Below are 18,232 nucleotides of genomic sequence, written 5' to 3' on the forward strand. Positions count from 1 at the left end.
ATATCGCATATTAATCATCTCCAATTGCTATACCTCATATGTTTGTTTGTTTGCCACATGTGCATTTTAAGTGTTTGTTTTCCACATTTTATCCATCCTCTAGTCTATACTCACCACTGCCTGCCTCTATCTCCTACTCTTTCACTTCCTTCTGCTCATGCCCTCCTTCTCTGCCAGATCAGACCAATTAGAAACAGGCTGAATCCAGTTCTGACCTTTGGGTCCTCCTCAGGTCTGCTGACAGCAGTGTTAACATGTACCCAAGCTGTTTTACATGTTATCGACAGGGTGGGGGGCATCATAGTCATTTTATCACACCAATTTCATTCTTGGCCGATTTCCCCTTAGGCAGGTTAGTGGCAGCTTTCCATTGATTTTTCCTGTAATTGATCAGAGACCTGCTCAAGCAATTTATTGGCCCACTCGCACCTGTGATTAAGGCTGAGGCCACATGTGTTTATGCATGCATCCACTACTACTTTTGCAGAGCTCAACCCTGTGCCATATACAACACGGCTGTGCTGTCTGTCCAAGACTGTCAGCGTAATGAATGCCGTCCTCGTCTCAGGGACATTTTTAATTATGCTTGACCAAAACCATGTCGTGTCCAAAGTCAAGAAAAATGGGAGACAGCCTTGTCTGACTGACCAGCAATGACAGGAGTTAATGTGTTCACATAAAAACATGGGGCAGAGTTTAATTCAAAGTAATCCTTACTCATTTGAAGCTGCTTCATGCATGGGATTAATATCAGAGCAGTCGGGGGGCCAAAACCACAATGACATCAGCTTTGGGAGCTGAGGATAGGATAATTACAGAAGAAGACAAAGACAAAGAGCTGAGTACTTTTTAAATATACACCATGTTAGCTGGGCATGTCATGAGGAGTAAGGGTAGCATGTAAGTCATTTACAGGCCTTGCCTATTACGCTCTAAACCACAAGCCATGTTGCTGAGTTGGAGTGCTTAGTGTTGGTGTAGCTCATCTCCCTTTGGTACTGTGACAGAGCTGGAATAGTAAGGATCAGGCATAAAGCCGCTCAACAAGCTCAAGAGCTATCAAAGATCCACCCTTTTAATTTGGTTAATTTACAGGCAGCTTTTTCGCTAATAACGTTCTTGGAGTGATACTTGACAAATGGAAACACACACAGGATGTTTCTGTCTTAGAGGAAAAAGTCCCAGCTAATGTTCCGTCTCTTTTTCTTCCTCTATTTTGTTCTCTCTGACCTCCATCTTTCTTCACAATTACCCCCCCCCCCCTTTCAATTAGACACAACCTTCAATAAAACTACATTTCTAGTCATTACTTTATTTCTAACATATTAGCAGTATAAACTAATTTGTTTAAAGATTTGTGGCTTTGGAAACACCAATTTGACTCAAAGTTTTATGACATGGCCACAGAGCGTTGGCCAGACAGAGCCCTATAGGCAACAATCACATGTGGTTTGAGGCTACATCAGAGGAGGAATAGAGGGGAAAAAAGAACATCAAACCTGTTTCTCAGGCAAAGACATCATGAATAATGAAATCGCTTCATATCTACATTAGTCAAGCTTAAAGAAGCAATGCTGGACTAACTACTCATATGTGTAGGTCTATATATATATATATTCATATATATATAAATATAGGCCTACACACACACACACACACACACACATATATATATATGTACATCAGTGAATGCTTTGTGAAAATGAAGGGAATTAACTCAAAAGTGCTACAGAGATGGGAAAAGGCATAAGGAAGGGGCCCATACAACTGAATATGTCAAAATAGCAGTTTTTAATGGAAAATGTTTGTATGGATATGCATATAAAGTCAATGTAAACAGTCAAATGGCTGTCGAGCTTAACAGACGTACATTTTGCAACCAGTCCAAATGAAAAATGAGCAGATAATTATTTCAAAGTTTAAGTTTCATATCAAAAGAATAAAGTTCTTGCACGTTTTATAAGTAGTTACAGTCCTATAACACCTGTTTTAGATTGTGTGTGGTTATTGTGGCTGACAAGCTGGGCAGTCTATCATCTCTCCTCCTTAAAGTGGAGCTTGGATGCTGTGCTGATATACATAAAAAGCCGGAAAGAGTGTTCTAAAATCCTCTCCAGTATGCTGGGGGAGGAAAAGTTGAAGTGTCCAACTATACTGACACCAGCGGGCTGATGTGCTCGTTAAAAATCAGGAGAGCACATCAGCGGAGCAGGTCACCCTGTTTCTCACATCACAGCCCCATCAGAAATTCTTTCAAGTGTCCTTCTGCGTCGCCAAAGATGACAACGGCAAATCGATAAGCGCTTGAAATGAAAAGAAGCCGCCGGTTTGCCCTCGAGGCGAAAGATTTCATACCCGCCAGCCTTCTCTGAACTTCAGGCATTCCTCTGCACCTTTCTGCGTGAGAAAGAGGAGGCTCTTGACTGATTTTTTTTTTTGTATAAGAAGGTAAGAGGAGTATGCAGCCGTACCATCATGCCTCTTCAGACGCTGCACACCCTTTTTTTTTTCCCTCCTCGTGCAGGCGGGGCGTGATGTGCAGATCTAAATGATGCAGGGCTGATGTTTTCTGCAGGCGTTCGGGGGTTGTTTACTTTCATTTTGTGTGGTGTGCACGCGTTTTGTGGTTTTTTTTGTGTTCTTTTTTTATCATGTTGTCATTTCATAACAACTAATATTAAAGGTTAAATTTTGAAGCAGGGAGATAGGCAAAGGTGCTTATTTAATATATTTCTCTCATTGGTTGCATTTGACCCATCACACTCGATCCGCATGTGTGTTAAGATGAGACGAAATGGAATAACAATGATTTTCATGGGTCTTTGAGAAAAACTTGAGGGTTTTTTTCCGTACTGAAATCTGTCAGAATCCCTCCACTCGTTTTAGGCCCAACCTTAACAGCAAACAATGAATTGCCACATTATCTCCTTCCTTTGTACGCCTCTATAATGTTGTGTTTATTTATGAGCGTTCATGTGCGTTCTTGATTTTAGAAAATTTTTGGTCGGGGGTGGAGGGGCAAATGATGCGCACCCGCTTTGCTCCAGTTTCCCCCTTTGCCAGGAAATTCCCGTGTGGATGTGTGCATTAATTACCGGTTTAATGGGAGTATGACTAAAAATGTAAAATACGGATTAGGCGCGGGGAATGGCAGGCCTACGTCCGGTCTGCTCGCCTCACTTAAAATGCGAATGGAAAATCAGTCTGTATCTAACGAAACGGATCTATAAAGAACATTTGCATCCGAGCCAGCTGTTCACTTCATCTGCACATAAATCCGCAACACGATAGCGCTCTGTCTGGCCCTGGAGGAGCCCAATGCATCAGTCTTAATACTTTTTTTTAACTGCTTCTTTTCAAAATTATGTATATTTTTTATCTGCGTCAAAAATAGTAATATCTTTCTTATTCGAGTGTTAATTTAATCAATTTTATTAAAGTCAGTTTCTGTGTTGAAATATGATTCATCTCAGTTAACTGTTGGTGGATGAAACTTTGGTTATTCAACAATCGCCGAGTGGATGTTGAGCGTTAAATTGCTGCAAATAGCAGGTTTGTTACAGGCAAATGGACCCGGTGAGTGTTTTGCATGCGTGCACACTGTTACAATAAAACTCGCAGGGGAGGGCCGGGAGGAGCAATCAGTCCTTTTTTTTTCGCACCAGACACTCGCTTTCCAAAGGTGCCTCTGAATTTTTGTTTGATTGTTGCTGAAAGTTGAGAGGCTCCGAGTTGCCCTCCGCTAGACAACACAGACGCGTATACACAAACATACACACCCCTTTATAAGCGCGCACACACGCAGACGCGCGGGGTCCCTCTGAGCTCAAAAGCTGGAAAAATTGCGCCACTCTTGAAGCGTCTTTCAAGGGAGGAAAAAGTTGAGGGAAGACAGAAGAGGACGAACTAACGGGAGACTCGGATGAAAGCGCCTCCTTCGCTGTATCTCCTCACACTGTAAATAGATGGTTATTTATGCACATAAATGAAACAAACCTTAAGGTAGGGCTGCGTCTCTCTTTTGGATACATTGCGTCGGAGCACGTCCATGCAACGCTCACATTTACGGACAGAAATTTAGACTTGACTCCTGCCGGACCTCGAGGTTTCCTTTCGCTATAAACACCACCACTGGCTTCTCCGTGAGTTTGGACGGTGGGATTTATCTCTTCAGTTTTGCAATAAACGCACATTTTGCAATTCCCGACGGCTGGGAAAATTGATCCCCACCGGTCTCCACGAGCGGTAAGTACAGTGGTAGAGTACAGACACTTAAGAAAAAAAAAAAAACTGGGATGTGAGTCAATGCAAGTGAAGGAATTTGTTCCACTTCGTGCTTTTGCTTGCGCTCGGTGCGTTTCTGATGTGAATTTCAAAGCTGTGGCTGCAACTTAAAGGAGCATGAAGTGATGTGAGGACAAGGTTCACCTCACGGGTCGACAATGATGTGTTGTTAGCAGTGATGGAGTGTGGGGAAATTAAGAGGAAAGGGATAAAAACCCGGCAGCGTTGCTCTGCTGTCGGTGATAACTGTTTGGAAAATATCAAATAGCCTTTGAAACGTGAGAACGTGCGCATTTCAATTCTGTTCTGAGCTTAAAACGTGTGAAAAGCCGTTAAATTCTAATAAACTTAACCAGAACAACATGACGAGGGAATTGTCTTTAACTAATCAAGATGCAAATGTTAACAGGGAGTGCGTAAAATGAGTCCAGGTGCGTTAGACTCTCCCTTGCGTAGCCTATACTCATCTTTTTTTTAAATGTTAAAAGAAAAGAGAGCGACATTCACGGTCTCGCGCCTTTAATTATTACAGGAGCATATGGTGGAGGTTAGTCGAATCATCTCCCGGTAAAGGCTGCAGTCTCATGCTCTGCTGTGTTAATTTCAGAAGTAAAGCCAGTGTGAGGCATTGCCAACTTTCTGTCTGCACTGGGCCTGATGCCACGGGAGTCACCGACTCATATCAACTGTTGGTGCTGAGAGCGAAGAGTCCATCAAGTGAGAATGAATGGATGAACGAGACTGATGGAAGTAATCGAGATGCTTTTGCAGCTATAATGTTAAAACGCTCCTGGGGCAATTTATCTAAAAATAGAAAAATAAAAGCCGTGTGTTGTCTAGGTATTTATTGTTCTTATTCTTCCTGAGATTGTCGAATCATTTTGGCAGAGGATTTGACATTTCCTTCCATATTCGTCGTCAAATTATTGGTGTTGTATCAATTTTCTTATACTTATTGTACCAAATAGGTGCATCCTACATTATTTGCTCATATTGAATGGGTAAAAGTTCTGATTTGGATTTTTTATTTTTTTTTGCTTTCCCTTTAACCAATGGGAAATTCGTGGTTTTCCAAGAAGTAAAAAGAAAGAAAAACATTTTTTTAAACATAATTTATTGCCCACAGCCAATAGATTTTTTTTTTACTGCGTTTTTATAAAGCAAACATTTTAAAGAATGAAGAAATAAAAGGCGTTTGTCTTCAGAGGCCGCGGAGCAGCCACATCTGAAATATTGGAGGCACCTCTCATTAAATTTCTCTGATTAGATAACACGGAGCCGCATGCAATAACCTTCCACCTTACAGCCTGGCCCCCACAATTTCATTTTGCAGCGGAGATAGAGAGAAGGGAGGAGAGGGGAGGCTGCGCAGGTACACACCGTGTCAAACTTAACCTCCAATACTCCATCTTTGGAATGAAAGGGGAAAAAACCCACGCAGATCATGTAGAGCAGGTGAGGAGAGGAACTGGGGAAAATGGTTAACAGCATGACTGCATGCAAATTTCCCCCCGACTTGAATTATCATAAGCAAACAGTGTGAGCCTGGACTAATAAAAACCCATCTGTGTAACTTCATATCGAGGTAGTATGAGGGCTGCGATAATGAATTTTGTAATATCCCACCGACAGACATCTCAATCAGACTCTAATCCCGTGATTTTACCACGGAATCACTCCACTTCCAACTGCTGCAGACTGCCTCACAACATGAAATCCGACTCGTGCAAAACATGACGGGTTTTACAGACTGCACAAAAATAAGCCAGTAAAAATAGAACAATACAAAGCGCAATGAGACGCTTTTAAACCATCACGCGGCTCCTAACAAGTGAGGATATCGTTCAAATTAAATGATCCGTATCACTTTAAAGTGGATTGATACAGGCATGTTTCCTGACACGCGTGCGGGTTTCATTTGAAAAAGTATTTCACTCAGACAGTGAAGGATGTATTTCAGAAATTACGCCTTGAAACCCGGAAGCGACTCATCAAGATGCACATTTTGCAACTAGTGTCACCGCTACACTTTATTCCAGTGTTTCTAAAGATAAAATAACGCCAACATCAAGACCGCTCATAAATGCGTCCAATACCTCAATATTAATTTCACTGTAATTTCAAACAGTTCTTTGGCTTTTCTTTAAGCGCATTTCTTGGTTTTCTGTTGACTCCAAAATGATCGATGTAAAGGTATGACAACCACGCAGGAGGTTATTTACCCGTATTAAAATCTAATTATGACTCTTTTGTCTGTTTCTCTTGCAGAAGAAGTCTCCTCAGATTGCCATAATGGAGTCCCACTGTCGCAAACTGGCCACCACCTGCGCACAAATAGGTGGGTATCAGCGTCTGCATACAGAACAACATGATGCACTTATTCCACCACAAAAAAAAAAAAAGAAAAAAAAGGAACTGAACTGATATTTTTTGGGAAACAATATCTAAAAAGCGATGTTTTGCCATTGCATTTCTTTGAAGAAATAATTAGACACATATAAATACTTAGCCCTAAACACGATGGTCCTCTTAATAATGCAGACAGTAAATAGGCCTACTGATTTTCCTGCCTGTTGCTCTCCAAATATTCTATTAAATTAATTAAGTGGCTATAATGAATGTTCAATTCTTAGATTCTTCTTTTTTTTTCTTTTTTTAACATCTTTAAACCTCTAATGTCCAGCAAAAAAAGGGATGGGGGGAGACAGATAGCTCGCGACCTCTGCCAAGACCGCATTAAACCCTTAATGGGCTTATGAAATCATTAAAGCGCCATTACACAGACTGGAGGTGCTCTTATGTGACAGCAATAAAATCTAGTGTCGTTCAAAAATAATTCAGCAGTTCTGTCTCCATGCTACTGTTTTGCGTATTTTGCTGTGTTTTCGTATTTATGTAAAAACAAAAAAAAAAAATAGCTAGGCCTATATATTTTGACCTCTCTGATGGTCAGTGGAGAAAGTGCCGTATAGAAAACAAGTTGTTCGCTGTCTTAGAGCGACACCTGGTGGTTACAAATGTGGATCGGCTCAGCTTCGATGGTGAAAGAAGAGCAGGCGGACGGACACTGGACACTGGTCACCATCCAAGCCGCTCTGCACGGCGAAGATGATTAATGTAACCGAAACGCCGCCATTTAGGAGCGCTTCCACATTATTCTAACATTTAAGTTTTGCATTTACCGGGATTTGTCCCAGCAAAGCCGTCGTTTCACCAGCGCTCATCAAATCAGCTCAGATGATGTTAGAGCATCCTTTAAAAAAACAACAGTGAGGTATCTCAAACCCGAAATCCTGAAAAACAAGGCCTGGAATAAATTCATTACCCTCTAATGTGGTGGGGAAATGACATCAGATCTTGTTAAGGTAATAAATGAAGAACCGATAACTCTCATTCTGTTTCATTAAGTCGACGCTGGTGTGGTGGTGCGACAGAGGAACAGCTTCAGTCCTCGCTACACAATGTGAACGGCCCATTGATTAGGAATAATAAGATAACGCACATCAAAACTGAGCAGGAGCTGCAAACCCACCAGCCTCAACTGCACTGCTGTAATATATGCAGCGCTTGTTGGAATTGACTCCTGGGAAAACTAAATGTATAATGAAAGCCCATTCGTGAGGAGGAATATACTAATGGAGGAATCTGATGTCTTCTTAATCCTATGTAAAAAGCCTTGTCGTCTCCCCCTATATTGACTGAATTGCTAATTAATGGCTCTCTGTGGTGGAGGCCAATTGCACGCAGTAATCCGCAGAAGAGAGATAAAGCATGCAGAAGGTAGAAATGAAGAGGAAACTGATAATCCACTTCAAGTTTAGTATCACAATACTCCTGGAAGGGGGGGAAAAGGACAACACACTGCTCCATGTTTGATTATAAAGATAAAAATAATTATCAGTGGTAGTGTACATTCAAAAGGACCGTAATCACAGTTCACCTGTTCTTCACTGTCACCCAGTTGACGTCTGATCATTTATTCCTACTTACAACCATAATAACAAATTAAGCTAAATAAATCCACTACTATTGATTCATCATGTAATTGCCCTGCATGAGAGGCGGCTGGTGTGTGCGTGCGTGTGTGTGTACGTGTATGTATTTGTGTGTGTTGCGTAAACTCCATGGTCTGCTGGTATTTATACATGAGGGGCTTTCACGGGATTAGCCCAGTAACTTCTTAACTGCGCCAAGTCCAAATACGCAGGCTGAATGGACGTCGAACTGGCCACGTGGAGGCTTGGAGGCTCGCTTTTGATGGAGATGAATATTAATTCAAATACACCTTCCCCACCCACATTGTTATATCAGCACTGCCTGGCTTGGGTGTCTTTAGGTGCGATTCGTCACTTCTGTCACCTGTTAACAAGAAGAAATTTCCCCACAAATCGCAATGCTCTCAAACATGAAGCTCCCACTTGGTCGCAATTCTTTTATTAGATCTATTCATTTTAATGCTCCAATGCATTTGGGGAGTTGGGGAACTGTGTAATTCTTTTTAAGGATGGCAGATTAGTTGAACATCACCGAACCTTTGATTTAGACATTCATGGGCACATTTCATTTTTGTCAGATTTATTAAGAAAAAAAGAATCACTATAAGTGTGCTTTGAAAACGATTCGGGGATCCAGCAGCAAAGTGAGGAGAGATCCGGTTAAGCGCACAGATAAACTAATCCGTCGCCACAAAACTGAGTCTGTGTGGTGAACTGTAGGCCTGTGTGGCACTGGTGAGGTTGAATTGATGAATATGTGAGCTTTAACACTGCGGAGGTCAAGAGGATCGCTTTATTTGACAACTAGCATGACTGACGCTCAGCCTGAATACAGTTTGCATTTTAAGACGGTTTGCTCACGTTTCTGGACTGTGATATTGAATCTGTTTTTACATCTTAAACTAATTAGACTCTGGTTACATATATCACGCCTATCTGAACTTCACAAACAGCGTTTGTCTTTTTATTTTATTTATAAATGAATACATTTTTACATAGTTTTCATATCAGACACTTAACGTGGGTTGACAAGTGGCGCACATGCGGTTTTTGGAACAATCTGGCGCTGCCACAGCCCCTTTTTTTAAAGTTAACATTCGTTTGTCCTTTCGGGATCTTTGTGGTGTGTAAGGTGTTTGTCTTTGATATTCACTGTCCATCTACTTTCTTTGCTCTTTCATTACAATCCGCTCCGTGGCTGGCTTTGCCCACTGAGCCTCAGAGTAAACTGCAGTGACACAGCCTGCGAGCGCGCGGCTCAGCTCGGGTATCAATAGCACTACATCGCTTTACTGGGCCACTGGACCCGTCTCATAAAATGAGGCCAAACTGTGTTATTTTCATTTTTATTTGGTCTTGGGCTGCTGCGCAACGCCACGGGTACACCGCGCGTCCCATCTCTCTTTACATGCTTTTTATTTGGAGGGGAAAAATAAGCGCCAGCCCCGGCATAAATACACTGGCAGGCATATCTCGTTTCTGCAAGCTCCGGTTGGTCGGACACACCGTCACATCCACATGGATGTGCCTGTCAGAGAGAATATGGGCGGGCGCAAAATGGTGACGTGGAGGTCTGGAGAGAGGTGCAGTTGGATAGACAGTGAGCAGGCAACAGCTGAAATGAGCAGTGAGCGGTGTAGTGTGTGTAAGCCTCTGGATCTAATATCACCTACCTGTCCTTGTCACTCCGATAGTCAGCCAAGGTGGCCGCCGTTTTCCACCGGTACAATGGCAAAACTCAATGGCCTATTTTAAAGCATTTTCCAGTTTAAAGAGAAAGAGGGCTTCATCTCAACCACGAGAGGATCTGCGCTGCTGTGCGTTTTTTTTTTTTTTTTGGAGAGCTGAACACATTCCGCAGTCGGACTTTCCACTTATCCTTCCTGTCCTAAAGCTGGTGCGATCTTTTACCCATGAACTCTATGAGGGATCCATTAAACGTAGATCATCATCACCTAACAGGGAATAAACTTACCGCCACACACCACACGGCTCTGGCGATGGCTTCCAGTTTACAGCCGCTGCAGCGGTCTGTGGACTCAAAGCACCGGTTGGAGGTGCACACTGTGTCGGACACATCAAGCCCAGAGTCTGTCGGTAAGAACCGGGGCACAGATGCTCCCTGCAAGGCACCGCGTATGTCACTGTGATATCAAACAATATATGTCTCTCAGTTAACGGAAATGGAGCTTTGCCTGCATGCAAATCGGGGACTGAAGCTGTCATTTTAATAGCAGATGATTTGTCTGGCCTGTGTGGTGTTGCAGTGAAAAGGTTCTGTGTTGTTCAAATTAAATAGTGTTTGTCTTATGTCAACTAAACAGTAATAAGTCAGACTTTTTCCTAAATTGTATCATGATGACATTAAAAAAGTGAACTAAAAAGTGGTACAATCAAGTAACACAGAGAACCCAAAACATATAAATAACTTGGTTTATTTGATCAATAATTTCCCACAAGAGTCACGGAACGGATCCGCATTTTATTCTGTTTATATTGTTGTTTGTCTGCCAAATCTTGATTTAAGCATCTCGTTTTATTTTTCCCTCGCAGAAAAAGAAAAAATCCAAAATAAAACCGACGACTCCTCAGATGACCCATCCAAAAAGAAGAGGCAGCGGCGGCAGAGGACTCACTTCACCAGCCAGCAGCTGCAGGAACTGGAGGCAACCTTCCAGCGGAATCGCTATCCGGACATGAGCACAAGGGAGGAGATAGCCGTGTGGACCAATCTCACAGAGGCCAGAGTCAGGGTGAGTGCTCTCCTGGGTGTAAACAAAAACGTGTATGTGAGTGTGTGTGTGTGAAGTGTGTATAATTTCGGATAATTTGTGCCAATGGCCCGATTATCCTGTAAAATATGTGCTACTTGAACAGAATTACGCACGGACGGGAAACTTTGCGCATGTCTGAAATTCAAGAAATGAATGCGAGACAGACAAATAATCAGAGCCCTGTTCAAATATACTGCTAGTGAAAACAAAATTTAATTAGATTTAAGGTCTTAATGTTTATCTATCAGGATTAATGGTGTGAAAGAATTTTAGATCAAAGTGCACATTTTAGGATATATTTCCCCCATCTTTCATGGTAAAAATAAGAGGAAAAAATATTACTTCACACTAGTCTATTAAGTGTAATTAAAGACTAATAACACTGTTAATAGTTGAGGATATTGACATTAGTCGGTGACAGATACGGTCGTGTTCTTATGGTCGCGTAAAAGAGGTGCAAAGCTTGTGTTTTGCGATTGTCTCCTTGGCGTTGTGTGATTAAGGTCAGTGTGTTTGTGGCAGCATGCAGAGGAATACACATCCTCTCCACATTAAGATGCTCCACTGAGACCACAGTGTGTATTCTGCTAAGATAAAGACGGAATTAAAGAGGGATTGTCTGCACAGCAAAGGCTAATGCTTTTTTTTCCTTTTGGGTTCTGGCGAAATGGTTATTATTAGCTGTTTTTTAGATTTGATTTAGAAGCAATTTAATTTCATACTCAAATTTACCACATAATTCCTTTTTTTTTTTTGTTTTTTTGTCTCATCTGTAATTTCTCGTTTTCCTTTGCTGCAGGTTTGGTTCAAGAACCGGCGAGCCAAGTGGAGGAAACGGGAAAGAAACCAGCAAGCCGAGCTTTGCAAGAACGGGTTCGGCCCGCAGTTTAATGGACTCATGCAGCCCTACGACGACATGTACCCCAGCTACACGTACAACAACTGGGCCGCCAAAGGCCTCACGTCCGCCTCTTTATCCACCAAAAGCTTCCCCTTCTTCAATTCAATGAATGTCAACCCTTTATCCTCGCAGACGATGTTCTCACCGCCCAACTCCATATCCTCCATGACTTCCAGCATGGTGCCATCGGCGGTCACCGGCGTGCCGGGATCCAGCCTCAATAGCCTCAATAACTTGAACAACCTCAGTAACCCGTCTCTCAACTCTGGGGTGCCCACGCCGGCGTGTCCCTACGCGCCTCCGACCCCTCCTTATGTGTACAGGGACACTTGTAACTCCAGCCTGGCCAGCCTGAGACTGAAAGCCAAGCAGCACTCGAGTTTTGGATACGCCAGTGTGCAGAATCCGGCCACCAATCTGAGCGCTTGCCAATACGCCGTGGACAGACCAGTCTAATACCTACCTGCACTGCAAAAAATAACCATCTTAGCAAGATGCTAGAGGCTAGAAATGACTTTAAATTATGTTTTTTGTTTTGTTTTGTTTGCTTGCTTTAAAGGGAATAAGGAGACCCAGCATTGAGATCATTTGATCGTTTTCACTTGATTAATTAATTTTCTTGGTCATCTGGCATTTTCGTGAATACAGTTGGTATTGCATTATTCTGACGTTAAGCTCAAAACTGCCACTTGTACCATAACAAATTCCAAAATGATTTAAATGGATGATGTCAGGTTATCCCATCGCATCCTGTTACTACGTTGATATTCATTCATATTTTTTAGAGGGGAAGCCTGATTTTTTTTTTTTAGGGTGATTCTGAAAGCAAATGGCTTGTTATGGTGGTCATTTTTTGCAGTGTGTGGGTAATCACAAACAGCCGTCCACAGGAACAAGAGACTACTACAACTACTTTTGTCATTTCTAAAAAAAAGAAAGAAAAGAAAAAGGGCACTAGAAGACTGAACCACTGAAACAAGCTCAGCTCCATATCGGAGTCAAACTGAAACGGGAGTTTTTAGGTTAATTCCCCTTTGATGGGCCCAGGTCTGCTTCACACTGCGCCTCGGTAAAACGGTCTGTTCCACTTTTCATATCTTCACGAGGGTTTTCTGATGGACTCTGGACGTTAACTGTTGACTGAAAAGGTTGTACATATATTTGAATTATCATCTCCTGTTTGTCGAGGCGAATGCGCTATAACCCTCCAGTCCTCTCCGGGTTCAATTTATCAACGCATGTGGAGAGAAAAAAAAAGAAAAAAAGAAAAGAAAACCCTAAGAAGGAATCATGTTTTGCTTGCAAACGAAAAGGGAATGTACATACTAAAAACGCACCAGTTGTGTGTTTCTAACATATTATAAATTTATTATTAATGTCTGTGTGAATATCGATTTAGAATAGCCGTTCTGGATTTAAAAGAAAAAAAAAGAAGCATCCAAAAATGTTCCTGCGACAAAATGATTTGGTTTTTGCTCTGTGTATAATATTTGGTACGGAATTCTGTTCTCTCTCTTTTTTTTTTCCAACATCCAAAAAAACTATTGTGTTTTATTTAATGGAAGTAAATATATTGTTCAAAAACATACTGCTGGGGGATTTTTTTTATTGAATCTTTGTGCAAGAGGTCTGTTAGTGGAGTGCAAAGCAATGACAGTGTGTCTATACCCTTTCGATTAGGCGAGGTGCTTGTGAGGCTAATCTATAGAGGAAAACAATGGGCGGCTCCAATACACATAGCACCGAGATGCTCCGTCAGATTAACTGCTGAATACATGTCTGCCTGCTCAGACAACGGCCCCGGCTGCTCAGTGGCGCTTGAAATAACACGGGAATCAACAAAAAGGAGTTGGACCACACAACTAAGACAACACCCTGTTAGGGTTTCTTTTCTCTCTCTCTCTCCCTGGGTTTGATCTCAGAGGAGCTCTCTCAAGTGGATTAATAGAATCCCTGCAACACACAACCTAAACATTTTATTTTCGTTCACTTTAAATTTGTTTTAACTTGAAATGCGACCATGCAGCAAATCCGCGCTCCTTTGTTTGGCGTCGCGTGTACACCTCCTAAAGATAGTCTTGCTTCTTTCTTTTTTTCCCCCCACTAATGAAATCTAAATGATCTTTTTTTTCTTTTCTTTTTAATCCCGCAACCATAGGCCTACCTATAGCCTACCATCTGTTTGTCTTTCTATTGTTTTCTTTTGTAGCGTCGCACTTTTTTCAAGCTGTGCCTTAAAGCGCGCGAACGCGACAAAGAAAAACAAACTATGATTCGCGAGCTTAAGCAAACAAGCACAGAGAGAGAGTTATAACAGAGGAATGAGGGGCCGAGGCTGAGTGGAGGAGGCGGGGGAAAGAGAACAGCTTCACGGCTGCAGGCGGAGCGGAGACACCGGGGAGGACACACCGCGCGCGACACCTAATCAGTCCGGGTGTAGTCCGAGTTTGGTGCAACGTGTATCTTCATAATTTCACATATTATATGTAGTTGTGACCTTTGAAATAACTGTGGGACGTGTGATGATGAGTCTGTAATCAAAAGCTCCAGAATATGCAACCTGAAGATTAAATTTGATTTAGGATCTGATGTCACTCGAAGGGGCTTTAGGGCCTCTCTCTCTCGGGGTAACATTATGCGGAGAAATAAATCACAGTTGGTCCCAAGTGTCCTTTTTACGAAACTGCCAAATAACAAACACAGGAGCAGCATTCTTCCACTTTCACGTGCTGAGCCTGCAGTGCGCATCCAGCGGCCTCACCTCGCCACCGGCTCGTAGTTTCTGCCAAGAAGCTGCACAAGTGTCACCTTTTGATGGAGTTGGTAACGCAGAGCAATAATCAGCTGGCAGGGGATAAGCTTGAGCGAATACACAAGTCTGCGGTCTCAATACACATTCACAGAATCAACATGTGACCCAAAGAGAAGAGGCTTCAGAGGGAAATTGTTCATTTGGCTGAGACGGTGCTCAGGACTGCAGACTTTTTGCCTCCCTTCTTTCCAGCAAATGTGCAAGGTAAGAACCTATTTCTCTTTAGTAAATACAACTATAAATGTGCCATTAAATTACAATAGGTACACAAGAAAATTATACCTATATTTAGATTTATTTTTGTTAGAAATAATAATACTTTTGTTTGCATCTTGGCTGCTATAATTCTGCTCACATTTGATCTAAAATTAATACTCTAAATTCAGGCACTGTAGAGTAATTAATGCCGCAAACCAAACTTATATAATAGAAAAAAGATGATTTTAAGTCCAAAGCTGTGAAAAATAATACAATAACGATGAGCACAATATAAATCATTAGCATGTAGGTGACGCTCCAACAAAGATGCAATGTGCAATCTCAGTTTAAAGCAAATTCCCACCTCCCCAGCCTCGTTTTGCACCTAAAACACACTAGTACATTTTGATGTGAGATTTGTTCCGCCTGCTGATTAAAAGAGAGAGAAAAAAAAAAAACAAGAAGTGATGCACGGTGAGTGGAAAGCACCTCCACTCCGCCGGGAATTCAAATATAAAAAAAAAAAGCCAGCAAGTGCAAATATCCAAACATGTATCGTTACACCTCCAGTCTAAATAATTATCAGCCTCTCAATATTCATGCAGCGGTGGGCTGTGAAGAGACACGACGTGGTTTAATAATGATGCAGCAGGAATAATGTTTTCTAATTATACTCCTTACAAAAGCCACTTGGCGTGGTTTTTCAACTGGGAATATCTCTGGGTTAATCTAATTTTAGGAAGCTGGTTTGGGGGGTAATTTCACACCCAGTTGTTGCTCAATATTAGCATATGCTTTAAATGCACCTAAATCCTAGTTTTTCATACTCTTCATCCATTGGTATTTTAAAAAACAACGCATCCAATTATGCTAAACCAGTATTTCTTTCTCTACTGACAACCTTTTTGACTCCCTCAAAGGCTCTAATAAGCAGGAAATGTGGGAGTTGTGGGATATGGGTTAAGATAATGAGCACAGATTCCGGATGTTCCAGAGCAAGCAGGGTGACTCTGATCAATAGTTTATTTTTTGAAGAAGAAGAAGAAGGCATGAAGCAACAGAATCAAATTAAACCACAGCAGCTCTCCAAATAGACAGCAACATGCTGCTTGTTAAAGCCAAATTTGTCTGTGGGTGAGATAAGATAGATGTTTCACAGGAGAAACACACACACACACACACATTTGTACCCACATATATATATATATAAATATATATATACTTATGTATATTTATATATATATATACGTGTAAAAATATATTTATATATATGTCTGCACTATATGTTCATGCATGTGTGTAGTTTTTAGGAAGATAAATGTGGCTGCACACAGGAAAAAGATTGTGCCAACGCAGAACTAGTTTCATCACTTTGCCCCTAAGTCCAACAGCAGAGAGGGCTGCTGTGTCTGGGGGAGGTGGCCGGTTGAGTGTTTGGCTCTGAACCAATGGTGGACCACTGGCTTCAGCTAAAGGTCACATGGTGCGACCTCACACATTCTCACCCTCACCTAAGGCCTGAGGAGAAGCTCGAGACAAGATTCATTGCCATCCATCTCGGGTGAACTCCGAAAAATAACAAAGTTTCCGTTCTATAAAGCGAACTCGTGCAAAAACTGAGGAAATAAAATTGTACAACATACTTTTTACTACTTTTTACTTCTTTTTGTCTAAGGATTTAATTTATACAAAAACGTGAAAACATTAGATTTATTTTCTTGAGAGTAAGTGCATGAGGGAGTTAAAAACCTGCTCGCTGCTGGTGTCCACTGCATGTATGTTGAGTATACATGTTCCATTTGTGTGAGTATGAATTTCTATATCATCAGCCCCTCTCAGGGCTTGGTGCAGTCTGAGGGCAGGCGGCAGGCCAGAGCGTGTGAAAGCAGATAACCAGGGCGAATTTCATGACGCACACACTTCCTGCTCTCTGAAGTTCTATTAAAGAAGGATGAAAACAAAACACACACTTCTGAGATGTTTTCTCTCCAAATCAATTCCTACACATTCAACATGCTGGAAAGATCAGTTGCGCAGCTCTCATGGAGCTTGAAGGAGGGGGAGGGGGGGATAATACATCAGAGGAGACTTATAAATTTATTTGGTTCGAGAAATACACACCGTTTTTAAAAATCCTTAAGAGTGCACTGAATCTTTCCTTTTTTGCCACATACAGTGAGAGTGAGAAGCGAGTGAGTGAGCGAGAAGCAGTGTTTTAAGAGCTCAGGCGCTTGACTGGCATGATTAGATTGAAACACATCTATCAGAAGAATCACTGAGGCATTTTGCCCTCTCATATAAAATAACGTTTGATCTTTAATGGTTGTGTAACGCTGCTGCAGGAGTGCTCGGATGTGTTTGTGCTTGTATTCTGCAGACATGCCCGCTCAATCTCCCCCAGATACAAATGCATTAGCATTAGGGCTAACGATAGGTGATCTGCTAAGTTGCACAAAAACACCCATCAGTCTCTATTCTGTTGCACGATTGCATTATGAATAACAGCCCAGCTATGTCTCACATAACTAGCGGAGATCATTGCATTTTTGATAAAAACCAAAACAGCAATGTGATGTGTAGAAACCCTAATTCACAAGGAGGTGGCCTCCAGGCCCAACACTGTTCAAAAGTCTTTGTCATGCCTGTTCATGTTACCCTGACAAATCCAAAGCTGCTAACCTTTTAGCTTTATCTGCAGCATCGTGTTCAGACACCTTCAGTTTACACAGTCTGCCTCAGATGGCATCCCTCACCGCTGTTTTCTTTAGGCCTGTCATCTACTGTAACGTCTTAATTGACGTTTACCTCAGTTTGCTGCTGTCAGCCACCCAAAGTCTGTGTCTGAGGAGCAGCTTGGCTGAATAGTTTCCCAGGCTCCAGCTTCGGATAGAAAATTACACCTGAGCACTTTTGTTTGTCTTAGTTTTTTTTTTCTTCATTTCATGACATCTTATCTTCACACGCAGGGCAAATTAAAAAACATTGTGGAAAAGAACAATGTCAAGCCTCACTCTCACATTGGTTTCAATAAGTTTTGTGGCCTGATTAAAATTTTGGCTGATCTTATCATTTTAAAAGCTAAAGATTAGATAACCGTCCATTTTGACATTTTAGATGCAAAGTAAGGAAAGTTCTCTCACTAAAAAGTAACTTTTGTGATGATCATTATCCTAAAGGCTGATGAAATTTTACATTTCATTTAGGACATTTCTTCAGTCAGTCTCCAAAACATCGTATTGAATAATGCAAAATATACAAATGATGTGGA

At 41.7% G+C, this 18,232-nt stretch overlaps 1 protein-coding gene across 3 annotated transcripts; it reads left to right on the plus strand.

The window, feature by feature from the left end:
• Positions 1-3,734: 3,734 nt before the first annotated feature.
• On the plus strand, positions 3,735-13,540 carry pitx2 (paired-like homeodomain 2). 3 transcript variants are annotated; one of them, XM_075481857.1, is made up of 4 exons: positions 3,735-4,245; positions 6,556-6,622; positions 10,833-11,032; positions 11,853-13,540. In XM_075481857.1, the coding sequence occupies exons 2-4, from the start codon at positions 6,577-6,579 to the stop codon at positions 12,408-12,410; spliced, it is 804 nt and encodes a 267-aa protein (XP_075337972.1). In that variant the 5' UTR covers positions 3,735-4,245; positions 6,556-6,576; the 3' UTR covers positions 12,411-13,540. The 3 variants fall into 3 exon arrangements, with proteins under 3 accessions (XP_075337972.1, XP_075337971.1, XP_075337970.1); XM_075481856.1 differs by having other exon boundaries at positions 3,736-4,245; positions 6,553-6,622; XM_075481855.1 differs by lacking the exons at positions 3,735-4,245; positions 6,556-6,622 and adding an exon at positions 9,860-10,376.
• Positions 13,541-18,232: the final 4,692 nt, after the last annotated feature.

The sequence above is a fragment of the Odontesthes bonariensis genome, chromosome 13 (assembly GCF_027942865.1).
Source record: "Odontesthes bonariensis isolate fOdoBon6 chromosome 13, fOdoBon6.hap1, whole genome shotgun sequence".
In the NCBI taxonomy this organism is placed as follows: Eukaryota; Metazoa; Chordata; class Actinopteri; order Atheriniformes; family Atherinopsidae; genus Odontesthes; species Odontesthes bonariensis.